Genomic DNA, 22,443 nt, shown 5'->3' with positions numbered 1-22,443 from the left:
CAATAATAATATTGAGGGTATTTGAAATTCATTATATTTTGTGAAACTATAATATAAATCCACATATTTAAATCCATTACCTCAAATGCAAACATAAGGGTTTTTATAGTTTAATTTGAGCATAGAATAAAATAGTATGATTTACACATTCAAACAGTCTATTGTTGACAGTCAAGTTAATGTCAATGACTCTTTCAATATTATTTTAAAAGTTTTAGGGACTAAATCGATAAATGAATATATCGAGGGATAAATTCCAGAATGGACACAAACTACAGGGACCATTTGATGATTATCAGTGTGATTTATTAAAAAAAATTGATTATTGACTAAAAAAATCATGAACAAGAAATAACTGCTGCTTATTTTTGTAACCCCTTCCCACGAATATACGCGCCGGTGGGCCGACCTAATTTTACAGACCCACCACCGAGCCCCGCCCGGCGATACATCTGTCGGCGGCAACAAGCCAAGTCTTTTTCCCCACCTAGATTCAGGGTTATTTGCCAAACGAGCTGATGTGCTCGATTTGAACTAGTGGGGGGTGGGTGGCGGGAAGGACGTTGATTAATTTCATAGAACTGAAACTACCTGACGAACATACCGAAGTGTAACACCGTATATATATTTATTCTTGTAATTTATTTGGACGTTTTGTAGGTATTTGTTCGCCCGTTTTGTTCAACCTCGTCTGTCTCATTGCTGAAAATTAACGATGGCAGCTTCTGCTTTGTCCCTCGGATCACTCTTTTCACATATTTCAACGAACTCAATTGACCGTGGGGTAAGTATTATTTTCTTCGCATGGAAGTACACTTGCGCCTGATTCTATGCGTTTGCCATTATAGCAAATGAAAGCTTTGAGTATCCATCAATTGCTGTGATACCTAAATGAAGTTTTATTACTCTATGGGATGGTGATGGTATTAGGAGTTTTGAGGTAAATTATCAGATATATGCTCATATTAGCTGGCTGTGGTTATTTTAACATGGGACTGTTGGCATTTCCCGGTGTCAAGACCAAAAGTGATGTGCTTTTTGTTTGTTTTCCCTTGTTTTCATAATTTTTTTCACTGGCTTCTTAAAGCCTTAAAAGGGTTTCTTGAACGTGTAGGATATTGGCAGAGAAGGGAAGAAATTTCAAGCATTTGGGTCAGTCTTCCGTTTGTTTATAGACTTTTTAAAACGTGGTTTTCCCTTGTTTTCATAATTTTTATGCTTGCAAACCAACTGTGGTCGAGAAGGGCAAGTGTTCTTCGAGTCACCAGAATTTCAAATTAAACTGCATGAGAGACAAAGAGATGGATGTCAGCGCATCAGCTTTGGTTGACGGGATCGCGGAATGTTCAAATGGTAGTTTTTTTTCCCATAGCATTTAGCCTTCGATAGATAGTTTCCTGTGTTGGGGTAATTTTTACATTATATATGTTTGAGAGATCCATGCATTGTCTCAGCAGAAAAGGAGACCATGGACATGAGGGAGCAAAGTGAGCTGAGTATTTCTACTCTTTTGATGCACTTTGCGAATGAATTTGATCCTTATGGCGCATTAAGCACACCTCTCTATCAAACGGCTACTTTCAAGCAGGTAGATTTTCAATGTTGCATGTTCTGACTCATAAGGCTAACCAAACTATATTTAATCGTTTAAGGATCTGTTGAGGATATATATTCAAATTTTCCAAGTTTGGATAATATTAATATTTTCGTCTACACCAATTATGATTTGTAATCATCACCAAGTATCTTTGAAGATAAGCGTATATGCACACACCTTTTAAATGCTTCAGCATTATGATAAAAAATGCAGCTGCTACCAAAAGATTTTTCCTGAAAAAAGAATATTGGTTTATACCAATATTTTTTAATTTGAAAAAGGTTTATACTAATTTAGTAGATATTTTTTTCTAAATAATATCCCTGCTGAGCAGATGCCACATTTATTATACTTCGATTCATATTTTCTGGTGTCAATCCATATTCTTTTATCATAGAAATTCAATCACTTGCCAGTGGTCTGCAGATGACTTCCAAGGCTGTGAATCTTTCTCCGATTTGTGAAAAATAGGATTGTAAGACATACATCTTCATTTATAAATTCTGTGTAAAGTTATCTGTCTTCAGTAGTTTTTGTGTTATAGTGCCCCCCTTTGAAGAATTAAGTCGATACATATGTTAGGCATGTGATATCGGCCATTCTTTTTCTAGAACCTTCAGTTTTTGCTTGTATGTTGTGTAATCTGTGTGTATTTCTTGGAATAATGTGATGTTAACATTTGAGTTCTATCAATGGTCAACTTGATTGTTCTGCAGCCTTCTGCGACAGAATACGGGCCTTACGATTATACAAGAAGTGGAAATCCTACTCGAGATGTTTTAGAAAGGTCCGTACATTTCTCGAGCCATTAATTTTGTTGTTTTTTCCATGTTCTCAGTTAATATGCACTTTCTTATGTTGTTTTCATCAATTATTTGCCTACTCAAAAGACTTCTTGCAAAGCTTGACAAGGCCGATCAAGCATTGTGCTTCACTAGTGGAATGGCTGCTCTGTCAGCAGTTACTCATCTTGTTGGAACTGGTATTTTCACTGTATTTATCATCAATTCCTTTGCGTAGATTATTGGTTTTTCTCTGTGGCAAACATCAATTGATCATCACCATCTGAGACAGCTTGATCTGAAACTGTGTGAGATCATGAAGTTGTTGTTTGACCAGTCCAAGTCGACAAGGTTCTCTTCTTTTAATAACAGGTGAGGAGATCGTCGCTGGTGATGACATGTATGGTGGATCTGACCGTTTATTGTCGCAAGTAACTCCTAAATCAGGGGTTGTGGTTAAGTTCGTATTGTTTATCTTCATAATTTTACTTCATAACAGTTTTCATACCACAGCCTCCTAAATTGGGTTGCAAGATTAGTTATTATCATGTCTGGTATAGGCGTGTTGATACAACTAATTTGGATGATGTTGCATCTGCAATTGGCCCCTGGACAAAGCTTGTGTGGTTGGAGAGTCCAACAAACCCACGACAACAAATTTCTGATATCCGTGTAGGTGACCTTTTATTGCCAAATCTTTAGTGTAGCACATCGGGTTTCCACCTTCTTTGTGTTCATTGTATTTAGGGCATTTTTATGTGTTTGTGTGTTTGGATTGAGGAGCAATTCCTGAAAATTAGTTTCTTAAATCTCGATGTTTGATGATGTACACATATATAGATAAAATCTTTTCTCTGTATCTGGTGGGACATCCTTCAATACCCATGTATTTATCTTTATCATAGTAGCATGGGTGGATAAATTGTTGGATGGGTCTTCGCAGAATATTTACTCTCTTTCCCACCCTCCCTATTCATTTTGGAATTTCTATTTCCTGCTGCCATAATGACCTGTTCTTTTTCTTCTTGTTTTTCAGAAAATAGCTGAGATTGCTCATGCTCATGGGGCTCTTTTGTTGGTAGATAATAGCATCATGTCTCCCGTTTTGTGTCAACCCTTGGAACTTGGAGCCGGTAATTGTTTCTACTACCAAAAATATATTTGTTGTATGGTTGAGTAACCTTTGAGCAACTTGGGATTGTCTCATTTTTCAGATATTGTGATGCACTCTGCAACTAAATTCATATCTGGTCACAGTGATCTCATGGCGGGCATACTTTCTAAAGGAGAAAGGTACTGTCATCTACTTCTGAATTCATAGATTTTTTACCTATATTTGACTTCTGCCTTAATTCCATGTTTTCATAGCTATCTTCTTATTTACAATGTTCTACTATTCTGATATTCTCAACTTTAAAGTTAAAAGATATCCCTCCTTAACCTTCCCATCTTGTTCCTGTTTGTTGATCTTGGTTGAAGATAAACACGGTCATCAATTTGTTGACCATATTTTTAGGAAATACATAAAGACTCTGAGTGTGTTCGGTTCATTTTTCTAGCCCCTTTTTTCCATTTCTAGAAAATGAACCATTACCAAACATAACTCTCTCTTCCCCAAAAATATATTTCACTCTTTCGCTTTAATTTTACTTTTCAACGTGCTCTAAAAGTACTCCGATATTATAGTATTCTAACACATAAAAGCTATATTTTTTATTTAAAAACATCCAACACCATTAAAAAATTATATACCCCACTTAGTATCACTGGAATAATCAAGACATTCTCATATAATATATCTACAGCGAAAAATGTCCCTGCCAGGACTAAAACAAGATATACGTCATATTCTATAGTATAATTTCTAAATATCAAAACCAAATCCAAACATCACCCTTTTGTTTGATCTGAAGGTTAAGCGGTGTAGTTATTCTAACACTAACATTTGAAAATAACGATAACATATGGTGATGAATCATCAATCAGTTCATCTTTCATCCATTAGAAAAGAAAATGATAAAATCTACTGATGTGCGGTTTTATATATATTAGAAAACCATCATGTAGAACGTTGAATGGAAGCATTTGAAATTCACTTGCATCTCACATGCTACTTGCGTGTTTAGTGTTTGATTTTTTTCCTAATATTCTAATTTGCTTAAGTTACTGCTTTCACCATTTTGTTGTGCTTGATCAGATCTCAATAATAAAGCATGCCCCTTTCTAATTGTTATTGTGCTAATTAAATTTTTTACGAACTTTAGGATAAATGAATTCGCTATCTGCTGGTACAAACATTGTTTATTAATTGGCAGTTGCCTCTTTTTTAATGCTCATTAGCTTGGCGAAAGAACTCTATTTCCTACAGAATGCAGAAGGCTCGGGGCTAGCTCCATTTGATTGTTGGCTTTGTTTAAGAGGCATTAAAACTATGGCCCTGCGGGTTGAGAAGCAACAGGTATTTTCGGATATTTCCTAGTCTCTCTGTTGGATTATTACTTTTTTCCTTTTTTTCGGAGGGGGGTAGGGATTAATGTCAGTAATCACTTGCTTCTCCGCGCATTGTTCCTCTCTTTTGGTTCATCTCCCATTTAAAAAATGATTGTGTTGAACTATTAATATCTCGCTGTTGAGAATTTTCTTCTTTGCATCACTGACACCTATTAATATCTCAAATTAAAAAATATTTGTAGCACCTTAAATGGAATGCTGGTGGGATCGTGATTTTAGTGTTTTATATTGACACCTCATGTAATTGGTATTTGTCAATGATTCTGAGCCAAGATTCTTTGTCGATGTATTTGTTGGTTTTTCTGTCTCTTGATTCAATAAACTTCAATGAACAGGAAAATGCGCAAAAAATTGCCGAATTCCTCTCCTCTCATCCGTTGGTCAAAAAGGTTAATTATGCCGGTCTTCCTGGTCATCCCGGGCGATCTTTACATTACTCTCAGGTACAAAATCAACTGAAATGCACGATTAATGTTATTATCTTGCAAACACCAACACAAGGCAGCCATCTCCTGGACCATAAAAAGAAAACAAAATTGAGAATAAAAATGCACCCGGAGATTGGAAATTTAACCTTGTACATCAATTGGTTCCATTATTCACTTGATGCAGGCGAAGGGCGCTGGATCTGTATTCAGTTTCTTGACGGGGTCACTGGCACTTTCTAAGCATATAGCCAGACAACCAAGTATTTCAGCATAACCGTCAGTTTTGGTAACTCCTTGTTCTATAATTATTTTCTTGAATCCCCCCACAATCTAAAATTTTTTTTAGTCTCTTGCCAGGCAAGCGTGCGCTCACACAGTCGAGCACGTGCACAATCATTTGGTGCAGCAGCACTATTTCTTACTAGTTGATGGTGATACTTAAAGCTCTTTAGTTTAACTCAAGACACCAATTTTTGCAGGAAGTGTGAAGTCCCTTATCAGTTTGCCTTGCTTTATGTCTCATGCAAGCATACCCGCTGCCGTACGTGAGGCCAGAGGTTTAACTGAGGATCTTGTGCGCATCTCTGTTGGAATCGAGGATGTTAATGACTTGATTGCTGATTTAGACAATGCTCTTAGAACTGGACCGGTTTAGGCCCTTTCGTATACACATCCTTGGGCTAATTTATTAAAAAAAATAAAAAAAACCATGATCTTGAATCGTTTCGCAGACGAGGATCTGATTTGAAATTCTCAGGCTCCAAAGTTATTTGACAAGGATGTGATTTCCAGAATTTTGATAGTAGAAATGAATAAATATGCCAATGTGCTTCAATGTTGCATTCAATTCGTGTGCAAGCAAAGGTGTGATGATTGAGATGAGACGAGAAATTGAAATATTAGTACTTAATATCGTTTCCAAAGATGCCTTTTTTTAAAAAAATTGATTCTTTTATAATTTCATGTTAATAACAAAGGTAAATAGGACTGACGAGATTATCTCACGTAAGTTTTTGTATTCAAGGTGAAGCTGTAATTTTTTGGCCTAAAATTATATTGTTAAAAAATACAATAATAATAATTATTATTATTATTTTTAAAAAACAAAATTGTCGGGATACGTGTATCTGTGCATGACATTGGAAAGAAAGGCCATGTGCAACTGTTTCCTACTAATTCTACGACTTTGATACAACTAATTTTAGTTGGCACTCAAATTGGCTGTCTTCCGCTTAAACAAACTATTCAATCAAACACTTTAATTTTTACATTTATCTGTGTTTTTTGAAGAAGAAATTGAGTCAAAATTAATTTTGTGGGATATATGATTGGATTTGTTACTTGGGAAGATAAATTTTATAGATTTTTTTTTTGCCCTTGAAATTTTACTAAATTATATTTTATTCGAATTTTTTGTTTACCTGTCAAAAAAATATTAGGTCTTGATAGGTTTCCCGATCCAAAAATACTCCCTCAAATAAAAAGAAAACCGTCACCCTAAAACCATATTTAAAAAAAAATCATATATATAACATAAAGTCAATAAATATATACAATCATTTAATAGTAAGAGCACGTGTCAACTGTGTACACATTTCTTCATAATAATTTCTTACTCTCAATAAAATATCTTCGTAGTAGTTTTGTGTACAAAGCTATCAAAATAAGAAAGAAAAAAATACAAATTTACAATAAAAATAATATTTTTTTACAAATCATTCCAATAAAATATATGCCTTATAAAATTTACTAATAAAATCACCTAATAAGAGTTTTTTGTGGGACAAAAACGATAATAATCAATCAATAAGAAAAAGGGAATACTGATTTAATTTGACACCCCAGTGATATCATTATATCTCGGCCTTATTCTCTCCGGTGATGAAAGCCCTTCATCCATCGATTTTCTCTTATTATTGTTGTTATTATTACTAGATTGTGTTTTTTGATCGTAATGTGGTTGTGATTGTGCCGATATCTGTAACGAGGTTCCTTCCGATGACGGCGACGGCGAAGACGGGCGGTGGTGAATCTTGTTTCTCATTTTTTTCAGTGTCTTCTTCAGTATCATTCCAACTTCTGGTTTTCATAATATGTGGCCTTAGCTTATTTACATCAGATAATCTCACTGGCTTCAAAAGAAATTCTTCTGCTCCTTCTTCCAAGCATCTGTGTCATTTTCCAGCATAAAAATTCTTTAATTTCAATTTTGCACATAATAATATTTTTTTCTCTATTTTCTCATTTATTTTATAATATTTTAATTGTATATCATACATGGATGGGTGATTCATAAATTATTTTTACCTTGTAATTCTTGAAGGAACATTCTCGGATGACATGATAATTACTGGTATGTTTCTTAGAGATGACGATTCCTGTAAAATTGAAGGGAAATTGAAAACTTTAATCATTTACGAATATATTCATATACTACTTATGTCAAATTCTAGTTTTATATAGAGAACAAATAGACAGATTGTTGAATTTTCTTCTCATATTGAATGAGTTAATTTTATACCTTTATTTTCTTGAGCAAATCATAGCCGGTCATTCCAGGCATACAGTAGTCTGTAATAACAAGGTTCACTTCCACCAACTGTGAATTCTAGCAAAAAAAAAAAATATTGAATTTAAACATTTCAACCGAAAAATATATATACAATAACCATACGCGTCGATTTTAAACTTTTGAGGAAATGATTTTAAAATAATAGTAAAAATTTGGGAACTCGATTTTAGATTTAAAACATTGCAAGATAAATTACCATAATGGAGTTAAAAAAAAAACCATTTTGGAGATATATTAAAAAAAGAAAAAAATTCCGATTAGTCTATGAAACAGGGGAATAAAAGAAGAAAAAGTACCTGATTTTTAGGAAATGGGGAGGTTGAACTTAAGTTGTTGATTTCATCTTCATGCCAACCGAGAAATTCTAAAGCTTTGCTACCAGAATCAACTGTAGTAACTGCCAAAGCCAAAATGCACCATAATTTAAGCGCAAACCAAGCTCAGAAATCAAAATCAAAGCATTAACGTTAACAAAACCAAAAACCCATTTACTTAATCAAATAAAAAAAGAACCTTGATAGGAAGAAGTCTTTAATAATCTCTCGATAAGTTTTCTGTCAATCAAGCTATCATCAACAGCAAGAACATGGAACTGAGAATCAGCTGCGGCCATACCCATTGCGCCAACTCTTGATCTCCAAAAGTTATCAAGAAAAACGGGATTCAAAGCTCAAAATTTGATCAAAAAAGGTTATTATTCGAACAAGAAGAAGAAAAGATGGGTGGGAAGGAGAGAAGTTGGATAGTATTTTTGTACATGTAGTGGGATTCGTTTGGTATACGTTGGTTTCTGTGTGAGTTGTAGGGGAAGACGAGATCTGTAATGAGGCAACAAGTACACAAGAAAATCCACAAAGCAAGATCTGACCAAATATCATCCAAAGATTTGCCCAATATTAATTCCTACTTTGAATTGAATTCCAAGACAAGCAATACGAAGTTAATAATAAAATGGTGGCATCTAATGTTTTAAGTATTTATATATAAAAAACAAACAAATCTTGAACATGGAGGCTCAAATATTTGGAGGCATTATAAATTAAGTGGCTTGGTTGGTTGGTTTTTTTTTTTTTTTTTTTTTTTTTTTTTTTTTATTCTAAAGGGTAGAGGGCATTGGCTGGAGTTGATGGTAAATATTTAAAAAGTGAAAAATTTTATCTAAAAGAATTTTTTTTTGTTTTATTTTCTTTCTCATTTTAAAAATGTCGTCAAATTTTTTTTTTCTATGGACAAGTGAGAGGTCTCATGTACCATAGGGATGTAAATAATTCAATCCAAACCAAACAGTATCAGGCTTGAGTTTGGTTCGTTTAGGATTGCCGAGCTCGATTCGAGCTTCTATTATCAGGCTCGAGCTCGGTTTGTATTGAAATTACTAAGCTCGAAAAAAGCTCGACCTCGGCTCGTTAAAAGCTCGTTTATCATGTTATTCAAGCCGGGCTCGAGCTTGATTCATTAATAGCTCATTTATCATGTTTAACAAGCCTGATTTGAGCTCGGCTCGTTTTCGAGCTCGTAAAACATATAATTGAGCTCGAGTTTGAGCTTGATTTGAGCTTTTTAAAAATTAAATATATCTATGAACTAATTTTAAATCAGACATAAAAATATAAATTCATTTATAAATAACCAAAACGACAAAAAGAACAACTAAAAAAACATAAACTCATTATATTATTGAACATCCCAAAATAATACATCCAACATACAGATAACAAATATTCGTCATACACTGATATCACTATATAAATAACATTGCAATAATTTCACTCCTTTAATACTCCATTTGCTGTGTTCCAAATAAATTTTATTTTTTAATCAATATAAATTCATTATATTCAATTTAATATAATATTTTAGGATAATAATTTTTAAAATACTCAACGTGTATATGACTTGGTGATGTAAATTTTTTGGGGAAAAAAAGAATAAGTTGATGAATTTCTGTTAATTTATTATGTTTTAAATAACATTTTAGTATAATGATATGCAAATAAGATAAAAAATATATAATTGTGACTATGTGGTGTAAATTAATCTTTTTTTCAACTATGTTTTGTGTTTAATTCCTTCCATTTACATTATTACTAATATTTTTATTTGTCAACTCAACAAATGAGCCAAGTTCGAGCTGACGAGCCACCTAAACAAATCGAGCTCGCGAGCCTATTATCAAACATGTTTGCGAGCCTATTATCAAACATGTTTGCGAGCTCAAGAGCCTAATATCCTTAGGCTTGAGTTTGGTTTGATTAAATTTTCGAGCTCGAAATCGAGCTTGAGTTTGGCTTGATATGATTAATAAACGAACTCAAACGAGTTTTTTATCGAGCCGAGCTTCGAATAGCTCGCAAACGATTTGGTTCATTTTTATCCCTATGTCCCTAGTATATTGGTTCAAATTTCAATGCAGTCAAATGTTTGAGGTGGTATAAGTGATCAAGGGATTATATATGAGGAATTCGAACTGATTCTATTCGAATTCAAACTCAATTTGAAACTCGAAATTTTAAATTTTTTTGCTTGAATTCATATTGAATTAAGCTCGAGTTCTAGTATATCTCAAAAAATTCGAACATGTTCGCGAACTAATCAGACTATTGCTCGAAAACAAGTACTCAAAAATATTAAGATTTGAATTTTATTTATTTTATATAATTATATTATATTAATAAATATTAATACTAGCAAACAGCTCACAAATTATCGAACAAAATAATTTGAGCCCGAGTTCTGCTCGAAAAAAAGGTCGAACATGTTTGATTCAAATTCGATAAACTTAAATACGAATCAAATGTTTTTCGAGTCATCTCGAAAAACTTGTGAACTGAATCGATTTTTTACTACCCTTAAATAGATATAGATGATGTCAACATCGGTGGCTTCGTGGTGGAGCTGGTGGTGCAAAGAGAGCACGATTTCCTTTTTATGCCCTTTTAAGATAATATTAAATGTATAACAAATATTTCATTTATCCACATTACAATAATTACATCGTAAGATTTTGTTATTATCTATTTTTTTCATGGATATTTTGATAAATTATATTTTGTGTCTAATTTTTTGTATCTTGAAAATTGTTGTACAAATTTTAGTACACAACAATGAATGCAATTAGATGTTTGCGAGAATATCTTATCTGACGTCACATCGATTGTATTCTTACACATTTTTTCAAATTAAAAAGATCGTGTTACATTTAATTCATTCAAGCGTTGGCATAAACAACTCACGAAACTCGTGAGGTGTTTAATAACAAGTGTGTGTATTTATATATATATATATATATATATATAAAAGAGTTGGAGCTAGGTGACCAATGGTTGAGCCCCACCCGACGAAATGAAATGTGTCCAATTCACAGAAACCTTACATGTTTGTCATTAAATTTTCATGATTTAGCAGGACCCATCATCCATTTCCCACATGATCCATCCACAAATCTCATGGTTTCTGTGCTTGTCTATCGAATAGGATATGACACCCAAGATATATACACTTTAATATATATATATATATATATAAACATAATAATAAAAATACTTGGTTATAATAATAATAATATACACTTTGTAAAATGAAAAACAATTAGATAGAGATGTAAAAAGACCGATTGGGAAGCGGTTCAATTAGTTTTTATTCAATATTAATTATTTGAGTAGGTATGCATTTGAAATTGATTCAAATTGTTTACTTCGTCTAAACTCATATTTCAAGTTTATTTTTTTGAAAAAAAAAATAAACTTATGTTAGTCACTTAATTTTGCATTTATTTAGTCAATATCTCATCCAATCTTGAAATTAATTAAGCGGAAAGTTCGATGTTATCTTGGTCTTGAGGGCACATTCAATCCGATGATGGGTATTTATTTTTACATTTGAGGTACGCTATTTTTTCATTGGACCTCACGTCTTAGAATAAATATCAATAATCATGTATATGCTTAAAATATTACCCTAGATGGTTAGACACATATTCATGTTGAACGTGCATATATGAAATTCCTTTCGTAGACTAGGTTTCATTTCTAGGAACATTTTTACCAAAATTTGTTAAAAAAGTAACAAATTCAGAGTGGTGAAGTTGGACTTTTTCGCCTACTAATAGGAAGAAAGTCAGCCCCTATTTTATTTTATTTTTTCTATTTGTTAAATGAAAAAGTATGTATGCAAAAAGATTTTTTTTTTAAAAAAAAAAGGGGGAAAGATGCATCGAACTTTGTTTCGAAGAATCAAAAGAAAATCTTTTGACTTGATTCATAACCCAAAAAAAAAAGAATAAATTATACACGAAGAATGTATACCCATCCATTTTCTACTTACTGATATTTTTGTAAGTACTAGTGCACGTATATATAGAATAGGTAAGAGTATTTAGCTACCAATAATAAATCATATTAAATAAGGTCGATTTCATTTTTAATCTTGATCAAGATGTATCACAAACTCGATATATTATATTTGACTAAAACTTATGTGAGATGGTCCTATATGTCGTATTTTGTGAGATTGATATCTTATTTTGGTCATCCATGAAAAAATATTACTTTATATGCTAAGAGTATTACTTTTTACTGTGAATATCGGTAAAGTTGATACGTTTCGCAGATAAAGATTCTTGAAATCGTCGCACAAGAGACCTACTCATTATATTTTATATGGATTCAAGTTGGAGATATTCGATCATCTAAATATCACAATTAATTAAATTCATTTGTCGCACACTGCTGAAAACGTATAGATCCTATGTATGTAGTCCCAAATTACATTCAATTTGACTTCTACGAGGTGAATAATAATTTGGTTAAATATATTTAAATTAAGCGTCTTGTTAATTTTTTATTTGATTTCCTAAAAATTTCAATTGGCATAATAAGAAAATTACTCAGACACGTTGGACTGGCACTATAGCACCATAGAAAAGCCTAACAAGTATCGGAATTAAATTGGATATTAATTGTTAGAGGCCAGAGAAAAGATATACATGATATGTTGGTATGATCACCAAAAAACAAAAACTCCGATTCCAAGAAAGGATTTGGTGTTAAAAATGTGGGGTTTTCGAATCATGATTCTTTGCCGGGTATTGTGGGTCACGTCGGCTTCTCATAAAGAACATGGGTAGGGGGCTCTTCTCTACCTTCCTCTACTACACAGATGTCTTCTATTATTGAATTCTTGGATTGGTGTTGCCGACGACCTAGATATATGGCTTTGCACTGTGCAAAGTTGGGGTCTGTGTGTGTGTTTTTTTGGATTATTATTTTGAAACTTAGTTAGCTTTTATTCAAAGTTACGTTGAAAATAGCGATTATTTTTGAATCTGTTCGGACCAAAATTATGCAAGTCCAACAAAATAAGTTTGTCAAAAAAAATGAAATCTGAAAGCTCATTGTTTGGACTAAATTTTAATTGAGCATATATAAATTTGACCAATAAACCCAGAAATAGGAAGTAGCTGACAGAAAGATACATAAAGCCCGATAGAATTTAAGCCAAGCCCATCGTTTGTCTCAGGAAGAACTTGAATGGGTCATTGAGAAAATCGTGGGGAAGATAACGGGGAAAGTGGGAATAAGAACAACTCCCGGAGAATAAAAACAAAATTCAATAGCTCTACTTTCAAGCAATTTTGGTTTCATACTTTGGTTTTCAGCATTCATTTTCATCAATGTTATTATATTTTTATGATTTGCAAATTCATAATAATTATTGTAAATACAAGTCATGTCGGAAGTTTATTTTCTTCAATTTCAAGAATCATTTCCTTTGTTTTAGCGTAATATTCTATTAGGATGTTAGAACCAACAATAAAATTAGGGAGTTTCAACAATTTGTTTATAGAACTTAGATAGTTTCACGTTTATTTCATACAAATTGGTGCTTTGCGCACCTTACACGCTCGCCTTCCAAAAAATTGGGCAAATAAAAAGTGGGATCATAAATATTGTTGGAAATTTTAATTAAATTTAGAGTTTGAATAAAAATTATGTCTCATGAATGTGAGAGTGTCTTTTGGCTCTCCACATTCTTGAGTTAATTGATGACTCTTCATATTCTTTAGTTAATGGAAGATTAATTGAGTTAATTAATCTTTCATGACTCATGGTGTACATTTTGGGGCTTATAAATAGTGTGTTCATTTCATCAATTCACACACATAAAATTTTTATCTCTTTCAAGCACTCTCTTGCATTACATATTTTTATCTTACCATTTGACCTCCGTTAAATCTCGGTGATAAAGTAAAGGTACGTTTTCAGTTCGCCGTAGTAGTGCATCGTGCTGAGTCACTACTGGTTATTCCGTTGTATCCTGGGAAACAGACGTCCAAGACGATCCTCGAAGCATATACAAGATGGGACGAATCTATTTTAAGGAAATTGTACATGTTACAGGCCTCGGTTTAGGTTTTGTTTTCTTTTACACGATAGTCATACTGTAAACATCACACTTGTTTATGTTATTGCTTTATTTCTACAAGTTGGTTTCTACGCTACTATTTTTAGCAATTTTTCTGACAAATATATCGTCGTCAGCAGAAGAAAGAATGTCAATCCAGGAAGTGGGGAGCTTCAGCTAAACCAAGATGACACCCAAATTCCACCACAGGAACAACCTGTTATTGAACAACCGAATGAAGAATTAGGTATTCATCAAGATCATATATATTCCTGAGATATATGCTCAAATTTCAAGCATGCTGGTAGAAAGAGTTGACTGCTAGGAGATGTACAAGCAATGCCTGATTACTTAAATACATTCATAGGAAACCATAATCGATCCACCCAGGGAGAGAAAAACACAAGTGACAAGGAACTAATCCAGTGAGGATCGAATGAGGAATTCAAAGGCAAAGTGATTGTCACCGTCCAGTGTTTACACTCCCCAACCAACCTGAAAAAGGTATACATAGCCACATAGAAGGAAATAACTTGTTGGTCAGAGAGTTCAATCATATCCACACAATAGTGGGATATCAACAACCCATGTCCTATAGGTTATAGAGTACTGAATTTTAGTTCGCTGGAGAAGACAATCAATATAGCATTGAACATATATCTATATTCACTATACAATGTCGGGAGTTGGCAAACTTGGATAATTTCACGGCCAATTTGAAGTTGTTGTTTCCCAATTCGCTCATTGGCTCGTTGGTATTGTTTTTCCATGGTATGCATGACTCCCACATAAATTCAATTATAAGTTGGCAAAAGATGGAAAATCAATTTCACAATCAATCTTAAACGTAGTTCACCTAAAGATTAATTTTTGAATGAGTAATAGAATTCATAATTTCTGGTGTACGTATTAAATAATAATTTTATATTTTGACGACATAGATTATAATTTATACAGTTTGAAAATAAAATATTATATTGATTGACGTCGTTCTCAGTCGCAGTAAGATGATAGAGGCTGCGCACTTTGTTTTTTTTTTCAAATTCCAAGCTGGTTGGCAACTTGTCTGATGCGACGAACAACGTATCTTTTTATTCTTCAAAATATTATAAACAAAATATTATAAAGGGATACTTTGCTTTTCCATGTATCTAGCTATCTGTGGTGGAATGTACCATACTATAATCTGTTTCTGCATGGACTGGATGCTTAACCAATATTTAAACACAAAACTCGTGAGATCGTCTCACTGATAAGTTTTGTGTGACGAATATGTCATTCGATATGACTAATAAAAAAGTATTATTTTTCAATCTACGTAGGAAACGAATCGATTCATCTAATAGATTTAGATATATATGAGACTCACTCAATTATATTATCTATTCTATCTATTAAGGTTGAGAGTATGATAGTAATCACCTAGGAAGGACACCAATTTTTTCTTACAACTTTACCCTTATATGATACTAATATTACAATTTTGTTTTTTGTTTTGTTTTGTTTTTTTAATTTCAACACACACTTTTTTATTATTATTTAAAAAATTCAAATATCAATTTAGTTCCTCCATAATTTGTCAAATTTCACTTTAGTCCATCGATGATAATAAAAAAATTGTACGCACACGTATCGCTTGTGCAGAATAACTAGTATAGATAATCATATAGGATGTCATTTAACAACTAACTTGGCAGTCCGCATAAATGATAATGTTTGGAAAATAATTTTTTGATAATTTTATTGTAGATCATGTAATCTTATTTTATTTTCTGATCGATATTTTGTTTTCGACATCAAGAAGATTTTTAATATATTCCCTTTCTAATACGATTTTATATGTTTTTTTTCATGCAAAGCATGCCTTGCTTGATTGTGAAAATAAGTAAAATAGGAATTCGAGTTTCTATTAATTATCGACTAAATTATCTCTAGAACTATATTAAATTACTATCTAATCTAACCGGTCCAGTTCGAATTTTAATTACCGAATCTGCAGGTTGGGTTCGATAAATTATAAATGGATTCAAAATAAAAATAAAAGTGATTATTTTATATTCCATTTGTACATTTTTATAATCTTGTATATTCAAGAAAGTGAAAACAAATTGCTCCAAAAAATAAATAAATTACCGATTTAGTATTTTATTCATAAAAATAACTTTTATTTTATTTTTAAAAAAACTAATAATAAATGTAAAAAAAGGGGGGTAATTCCATTTATTCTGATTTTATGTAAGAAAAGCATAAGTATTTAAATGTAGCTTTTAATATTAATTTGTATAGCCTAAAATAAGTTCATTGCTTAATTATAAAGAAAATGGATCTACAAAATTTGTTTTGACATACATCCCAAATCCTTGTAACTTAAATAGATCCAAACACAATACCCACTTTAATACCTCCAGATCGATCGAGTCTTTAATTTCCAAGTTAATTTTGCTGCGATGAGCGAAAATCAAAATCTCAAGATAAAAGGTATATTATTCCCCCTCTCTAATCACCTCAGCAAGAACACGAATATATGTGGGCACGAATACGCAACACATAACATGTTTGTGATATTCAAATTTGATAGGAAAAGTAAGAAGAAAACAATGAAAATGGCTTGTAGAGGTAAGTGTTGAACGTTTTCTCCTTAAGAAGAATTTGTCCCCTCACAATGTGCTAGAGGTTTGTGGCAACCTTTTCCCAAGATACAACTACAACTCTTGAATACTGAGCACTCAAATATTCAAGTTCTATCACAAGGAAATGAATGAACTCTCTCTTGTTGAAGAATGAAGAAGAACAATATGCAAATGATTTGTTTTTGTGTATGTATTTTTGGTTTTCAATAAATAAAACATTTAATGTTTTTTCATGTGAAAAGACATGATCTTTCATTTATAGTGGTGTCCCTTTGCTATTGTAACTGACCACAATCATCAAACAATGCCAAGAAAATGAAAAAATACCAGAAAAATCCGAAGGGACACGAAAACCACGAAGGGGCGCGTGCAGACGCCCCCGCGCGCACACTGCCGAGCGCGCTCGGCAGCGCCTGTCGAGAGCTCTCGACAGCGTCTCTCGGCAGGCGCGGGCACATGCGCACAGCGCACCTGCTACTATTCACGATCAAATTTTTTTTCCTTCGGTTTCCATCCCTTACATGTTCCCACTATTTTTTTGAATTTCTTTCAATATTTGATTAACTCGTTTCGAGTTTAATTCAGAACCATCAAACTTAATATTCGTTCATTAAACTTCGTTCTTCGTTTCGAATTTTTTCAATCAAACACGTTGATTTATTTGCTTAATTTCATTCATTAAGCATCAATTATCCAAAATAACATACATTATTCGACCAAGTTCAGTTATGAATTCAAAATATTTATAATGATGATATAATAATAATAATGCTAAAAATGTTTGATTTGTAGGAAACGATGATGCCAAAAATAATGAAATCGGACAATGTCACGACCAATATTGGACAATGCCACGACCTAATACTGGTGCAAAAAAAATTATTATTCCGAAGTCCCTGCCGCCACCCTATTCTTTAAGCAACGCTTCACTCCAAAGCTTCTTCCTAATGAAGTTTTTTCATCCTTGCAAAACTTAACAAGATATAATAATATTCATTATTTTATATATTCAATATATATATATATATATATATATATATATATATATATAAAGGATCCGGAGTATTCACACTTATGCAATGTTTAATGCATTAATTAATTGGTTTGCTCTAATTGATAATATTTAGGTAAGTTGCATAGTAATTGATGTAACACAAGTCGAATTTGTTGTTTTGTCCTTTCTGATCTTGAATTTCATCCGATCCATATGACGAAAAAAATATATATATTGTTCATCCTTGGATACAATCGAACTAATCGTCTAAAACTTAGTTACAATTTCATCTAAGTTCTTCTCCCTTGTCGTAAAATGACCAAAGCCTTTTCCTTCAAAATCGAAACATCCGTGATCTGACATCCTTGTCCCTGCTAAGTTCAAGCAAAAACATTAGGAAATCTTCTTTCAAAAAAATAAATAAATAAACAAGAGATCGACTATAAGATGAACTGATATTTTCTAAGATATAATTAGAGTACCTGAATATGTGCGTTGTAGAAAACCCTCCCTCCAGAAGACTGAAAACATGATGCACTTAGCACGAGAAACCCTTCTTTCTCCAAACACCATAAAGCATTAGAAAATGAACCCTTTTCGAATTTAGCCACCGAAATCTGAAGAACTATTTCTTGATCGCTTATTCGTGTTGCAGATAATGCTGACGATGAATTATCACATATCGGTTTCCTCGATCTTTGCCTCCTAAAATCAATGGTCGAATCTTCTTGAAATACCATCTTACTTTTCTTTGACATGAGATTCTCTTTCTTTTGAATCAATGTCCCCATTTCTTTCTGAAGCTCAGGGATGTACTTCAGCACTCTTGAAATTGTAGCAGGAATACTCATTTTTCTCTGTATACATTTAAATATTGAGAAATGGTCCCAAGTCATACAAATACTAACAAAAATATATTACAACATATATATAAGAAAATCCTTACAGACACATCTTCGGGTGGAAGCAGCTGTCGGAGAGTAGAATACATGGTGTTCATCTTTTTCCGGCGATCCCTTTCACTGGCATTATGATTCAACTTCTCGAAGATCTTATTCGTGTCGCCAAATTCTCTAGTCATATGACAATGGAGATCAATGGATTCTGAGTTCTGATCAGAATATTTTTCCCCGGAAACATAATCATTATGGCCGATGGGATTCTCCAACGGCCATCCGAAAGCGTAGTAATGAGAAGAAACGTCGATCCATTTTTTGATGTGGTTTGAAGACACGAAACTTGAGTGTATTTATATATCCTTAATCTTAGGTTAGTCAATTTTGTATATATCAGCACCTATTATTTTAGTGTGTGTCCCTTTCTATCCTCTAGTTATATATACAATAAATTAAATAAAATGCTAGATGTGCATTTTAAGGTAAAAACTTGCGTGAGACGGTCTCACGGGTCGTATTTTGTGAGATAGATCTCTTATTTTGGTCATCCATGAGAAAATATTATTTTTTATACTAAGAGTATTATTTTTTATTGTGAATATCGGTAGGGTTGATCCGTCGCACAAATAACGACTCGTGAGACTGTCTCACAAGACCTACTCGTATTTTAAAATATACATCTTGGCTTACATTGACTTACATTTTCTTTATGAGATACAGAACTACCCATAAAAAGAAGTAAATATTTTGTTAGACAAGGATAGTTTTGTAATTATCGAGGAAAAATGTGAGTAAGTGTATACTAAAGTGTATATGTGGCATCACTCATAAAATAATATGTGGTTTGAAAAAATATTTTATGTTGTGATTTGTAATTTTGATTTATCCGTTAATTATTGATTTAATTCATTAGAATTATATGTTTTATGAGAAAGTTTATTTATTAATGATATTTGAAATTATTCACGTGCCATTTTACTGAAAGTTTACATTTGGTGTTTTATATATAGGGGAAATATATTTAGAAATTCATTTATGAAAAGAAGTTACTAATTAAAATTTATTAAATGTTTCATTATTTTAAAATAAAGAATCCAAAAATTTGTAATTATTCTTTTTTTTTTTTTTTAACTCCACGGGAAGGACACGCGATTGGCTTTAGCTAATCATGGTTTAGTTTGATGGTAAACACGGTTCGCGTAAGACGTGTCGCTGTGGCACACGCTTTCCTGAGAAAAATGTTGTCTGGCCCGTGCCATGATTCCGACGACAAAAAAACAATTGAAAATTAGGGTCGTACAAAATATATATAGTAAAAAATTATCTATATATTTATATATTGTAATGTAATATAATATAATTGTGAGACCTAATCCAATATTGTTGCAATTTTACAAAAATATCTTATATTTTTTTTGTTAAATAAATACCATAACAATCTATTTTAATAAATGTATGTCTATACTACAATATCCACTTTCCAAAAGTTTTTGTGACTATTAAATATTTGTTTATTTTTACTGTATTTTAACATTACTTAAAAAATAAGATATATAATATCTCATCCACTTTCGTGTGTTGTTTTATTTTATTTTTATCAGATCTAATTATAAAAAATATAGGATTTATTTTCAAGAGACATTCGAGAGCTTATTTATCTCTATTTTTACCATGCTTGATTGAAGCCTCGAGGAGGCTGATTTATTCCTCTTATTTCTAAACCACTTTCTCTGAAAACTGTGTATGCTATGTGTAAGGAGGGCAGCTGAGCCTGCAATTCCATCTTTTCATTAGCTGCTGCATCAGCACAGTGGCCATGGACGGACGTGCCACCACTCACCATTAATAGATGGATCCGTGGGGGCCCACTGCGGTCCCAAGGCCCAAGTTTTGTCAATAAGCTTGAACCTGAGATGTTTAGCCCGTTTGGTTTTGGGTCTCAGATACTGAAGGTCCAAATATTGTACGGTCTTCGGCCTCTTGGCTCGTTTGAGAATATTTGTCTCATTTTATTTATATGAGCAAACTAATCTATGAAGGACCCATTTGCCTCAACATCCTTCTCAAGGACACAACTCGTTGCGTAAATAAATTGTTCAATAATAATTTTTCAAAAACAGTTGTGATAATAGCTAAAACATGCCCACCAAAATATCATCAGATCTTAAATTTCGAATGCTAATATATATATATATATATATTAAATACTTGTCTTTTTGCATGCACTAAAATTTAACAGGGACTGCTCAATTAAGTAAATACAAACAAAACCAAAAACAAGAAACCTTTAGCTACAAGTTGAGGTTTTTTTTTTCAATTTAATTTTAGAAAAAAATAATTTCAAAATATTGACATATTCAAAACCAATTGTAAAATTAAGACAAAACAACACCATCGATGACAAATTTATTTTGCAGCGTCCGTCACTAATAGCAAAGGACAATGCAAAAAATTGAAGCCTACACATGGCGGCTGCCAACATGGACACTGCTTTCTTTATTTTTTTTAAAAAAATTTTTGTTTTTTTTTATTTTAATTGAATTTGAACACATATCTTATTAATAAAATAAAAAGACTACATGCAAAAAATGAGATTGAAACTCAAGTTTAATGATTTAGAAATAGTTCACTTTAAGTATTGAGTAAGTAAAAGAAATATTTAAAAAAATTTCTTTATTTGTAAAATTTTATTTAATTTATTTTTAAAGAAATTGAACTTTTTTTGTTTGAAAAAAACTGTTTATTTGTTTAAATATGTATTGTTATTGTTTTCGGAAAAAAAATGTAAAGTATTTATCAACTTATTTTTTTATTTTATTATAACTAGTAATATTATTAAATAATAATAATAATATTTAGTTGTAATATAGAAAATTCTTGAATTTTCGTAGGCAAAATTTTTCAATTTGTATTTTTTTATATTTTTTAACAAAATCTTTTATTTATTTAAATATGCATTGATTTAATTTTTTTTTAAAAAAAAATTTGTGTATGTGTGTCGACCAATTTATTTTTATTTTTAAAATTAGTGGATTTGAGATTCAAATTCTATTTTTGGACTAATTTGAAACACACAGTATTTTTTGTTCGTAGGAATTTTTTTTGAATTTTTGCAAAATTTTCGAAAGATAAATTTCTTAATATTTTTAGCATTGAGGTTTTTTCTAAATAGTTGATCAACTCAAATTCATTAATTAAAAACAAAAATTGCAGATCAAACACATATACACATCTTTTTTATTTTTAAAAATACTAAATCATGATATTCATTCTCCAAATAGTAGAGTTGTTCATCAGTCGATTCGATTAGGTTTTCGGTGTTACAAATATATAATCTGATATCCGAACCATTTTTCTTCGATTTGGTTTTGTTTTCTACCGAAATGGTTCGATTATTTCGGTTTTTATACAATTATTTAAATTAATAAGAAAAATATATTGTAAAATATAACATGTTATCTTTTTACATGATTTCTTAGTAAAATATTTATATATAAATTCTAAATGAATTACATAAACAACAATCAACTAAATATTATTCAAAATAATTCATCATTCACTAATATCATCTCAAAAAATATATAATAAAAATAAAATTATTAATTTAATGAAATTTCGTTTTTTTCGGTCG

At 31.8% G+C, this 22,443-nt stretch overlaps 3 protein-coding genes across 3 annotated transcripts; 1 reads left to right on the top strand and 2 right to left on the bottom strand.

The window, feature by feature from the left end:
- Positions 1–1,184: 1,184 nt before the first annotated feature.
- LOC142550792 (cystathionine beta-lyase, chloroplastic-like) lies at positions 1,185–6,028 on the top strand (the record flags this gene model as incomplete). Its single annotated transcript, XM_075659847.1, is given in 13 exon segments — positions 1,185–1,353; positions 1,455–1,588; positions 2,314–2,384; positions 2,488–2,579; positions 2,752–2,839; positions 2,940–3,051; positions 3,416–3,512; positions 3,594–3,672; positions 4,720–4,837; positions 5,226–5,333; positions 5,503–5,563; positions 5,566–5,604; positions 5,798–6,028. Coding segments are annotated over 13 exon segments (1,344 nt in total), but the record flags the coding sequence as incomplete, so codon positions are not given.
- An 898-nt stretch (positions 6,029–6,926) lies between these two features.
- On the bottom strand, positions 6,927–8,852 carry LOC142552059 (two-component response regulator ARR9-like). The gene is given in 6 exon segments (XM_075661661.1): positions 6,927–7,321; positions 7,323–7,487; positions 7,626–7,696; positions 7,840–7,917; positions 8,187–8,287; positions 8,404–8,852. Coding segments are annotated over 6 exon segments (696 nt in total). The 5' UTR covers positions 8,510–8,852; the 3' UTR covers positions 6,927–7,146.
- Positions 8,853–18,052: 9,200 nt separating this feature from the next.
- Positions 18,053–20,655, bottom strand: LOC142550791 (transcription factor bHLH101-like). The gene is made up of 4 exons (XM_075659846.1): positions 20,483–20,655; positions 18,863–19,154; positions 18,399–18,773; positions 18,053–18,287 (listed from the first exon to the last, which is right to left on the bottom strand). Exons 1-4 carry the CDS (start codon positions 20,653–20,655, stop codon positions 18,207–18,209), a joined length of 921 nt encoding a protein of 306 aa, XP_075515961.1. The 3' UTR covers positions 18,053–18,206.
- Between the last annotated feature and the right edge of the window lie 1,788 nt (positions 20,656–22,443).

This window comes from Primulina tabacum, chromosome 7, assembly GCF_025594145.1.
Source record: "Primulina tabacum isolate GXHZ01 chromosome 7, ASM2559414v2, whole genome shotgun sequence".
NCBI lineage: Eukaryota > Viridiplantae > Streptophyta > Magnoliopsida > Lamiales > Gesneriaceae > Primulina > Primulina tabacum.
Note: the sequence above shows the minus strand (reverse complement) of the source record. Positions and strands in the feature narration are given on the sequence as shown.

What these genes read in the sequence shown, in the direction of transcription:
- LOC142550791 (XM_075659846.1), bottom strand. Translation starts at nt 20,655, where the DNA reads ATGGTGAGTGGTGGCACGTCCGTCCATGGCCACTGTGCTGATGCAGCA. An exon ending in CGAGGCTTCAATCAAGCATG is followed by an intron (nt 19,155 to 20,482) that starts GTAAAAATAGAG and finishes AATACACTCAAG; the next exon opens with TTTCGTGTCTTCAAACCACA. An exon ending in TCTACAACGCACATATTCAG is followed by an intron (nt 18,288 to 18,398) that starts GTACTCTAATTA and finishes TGAACTTAGCAG; the next exon opens with GGACAAGGATGTCAGATCAC.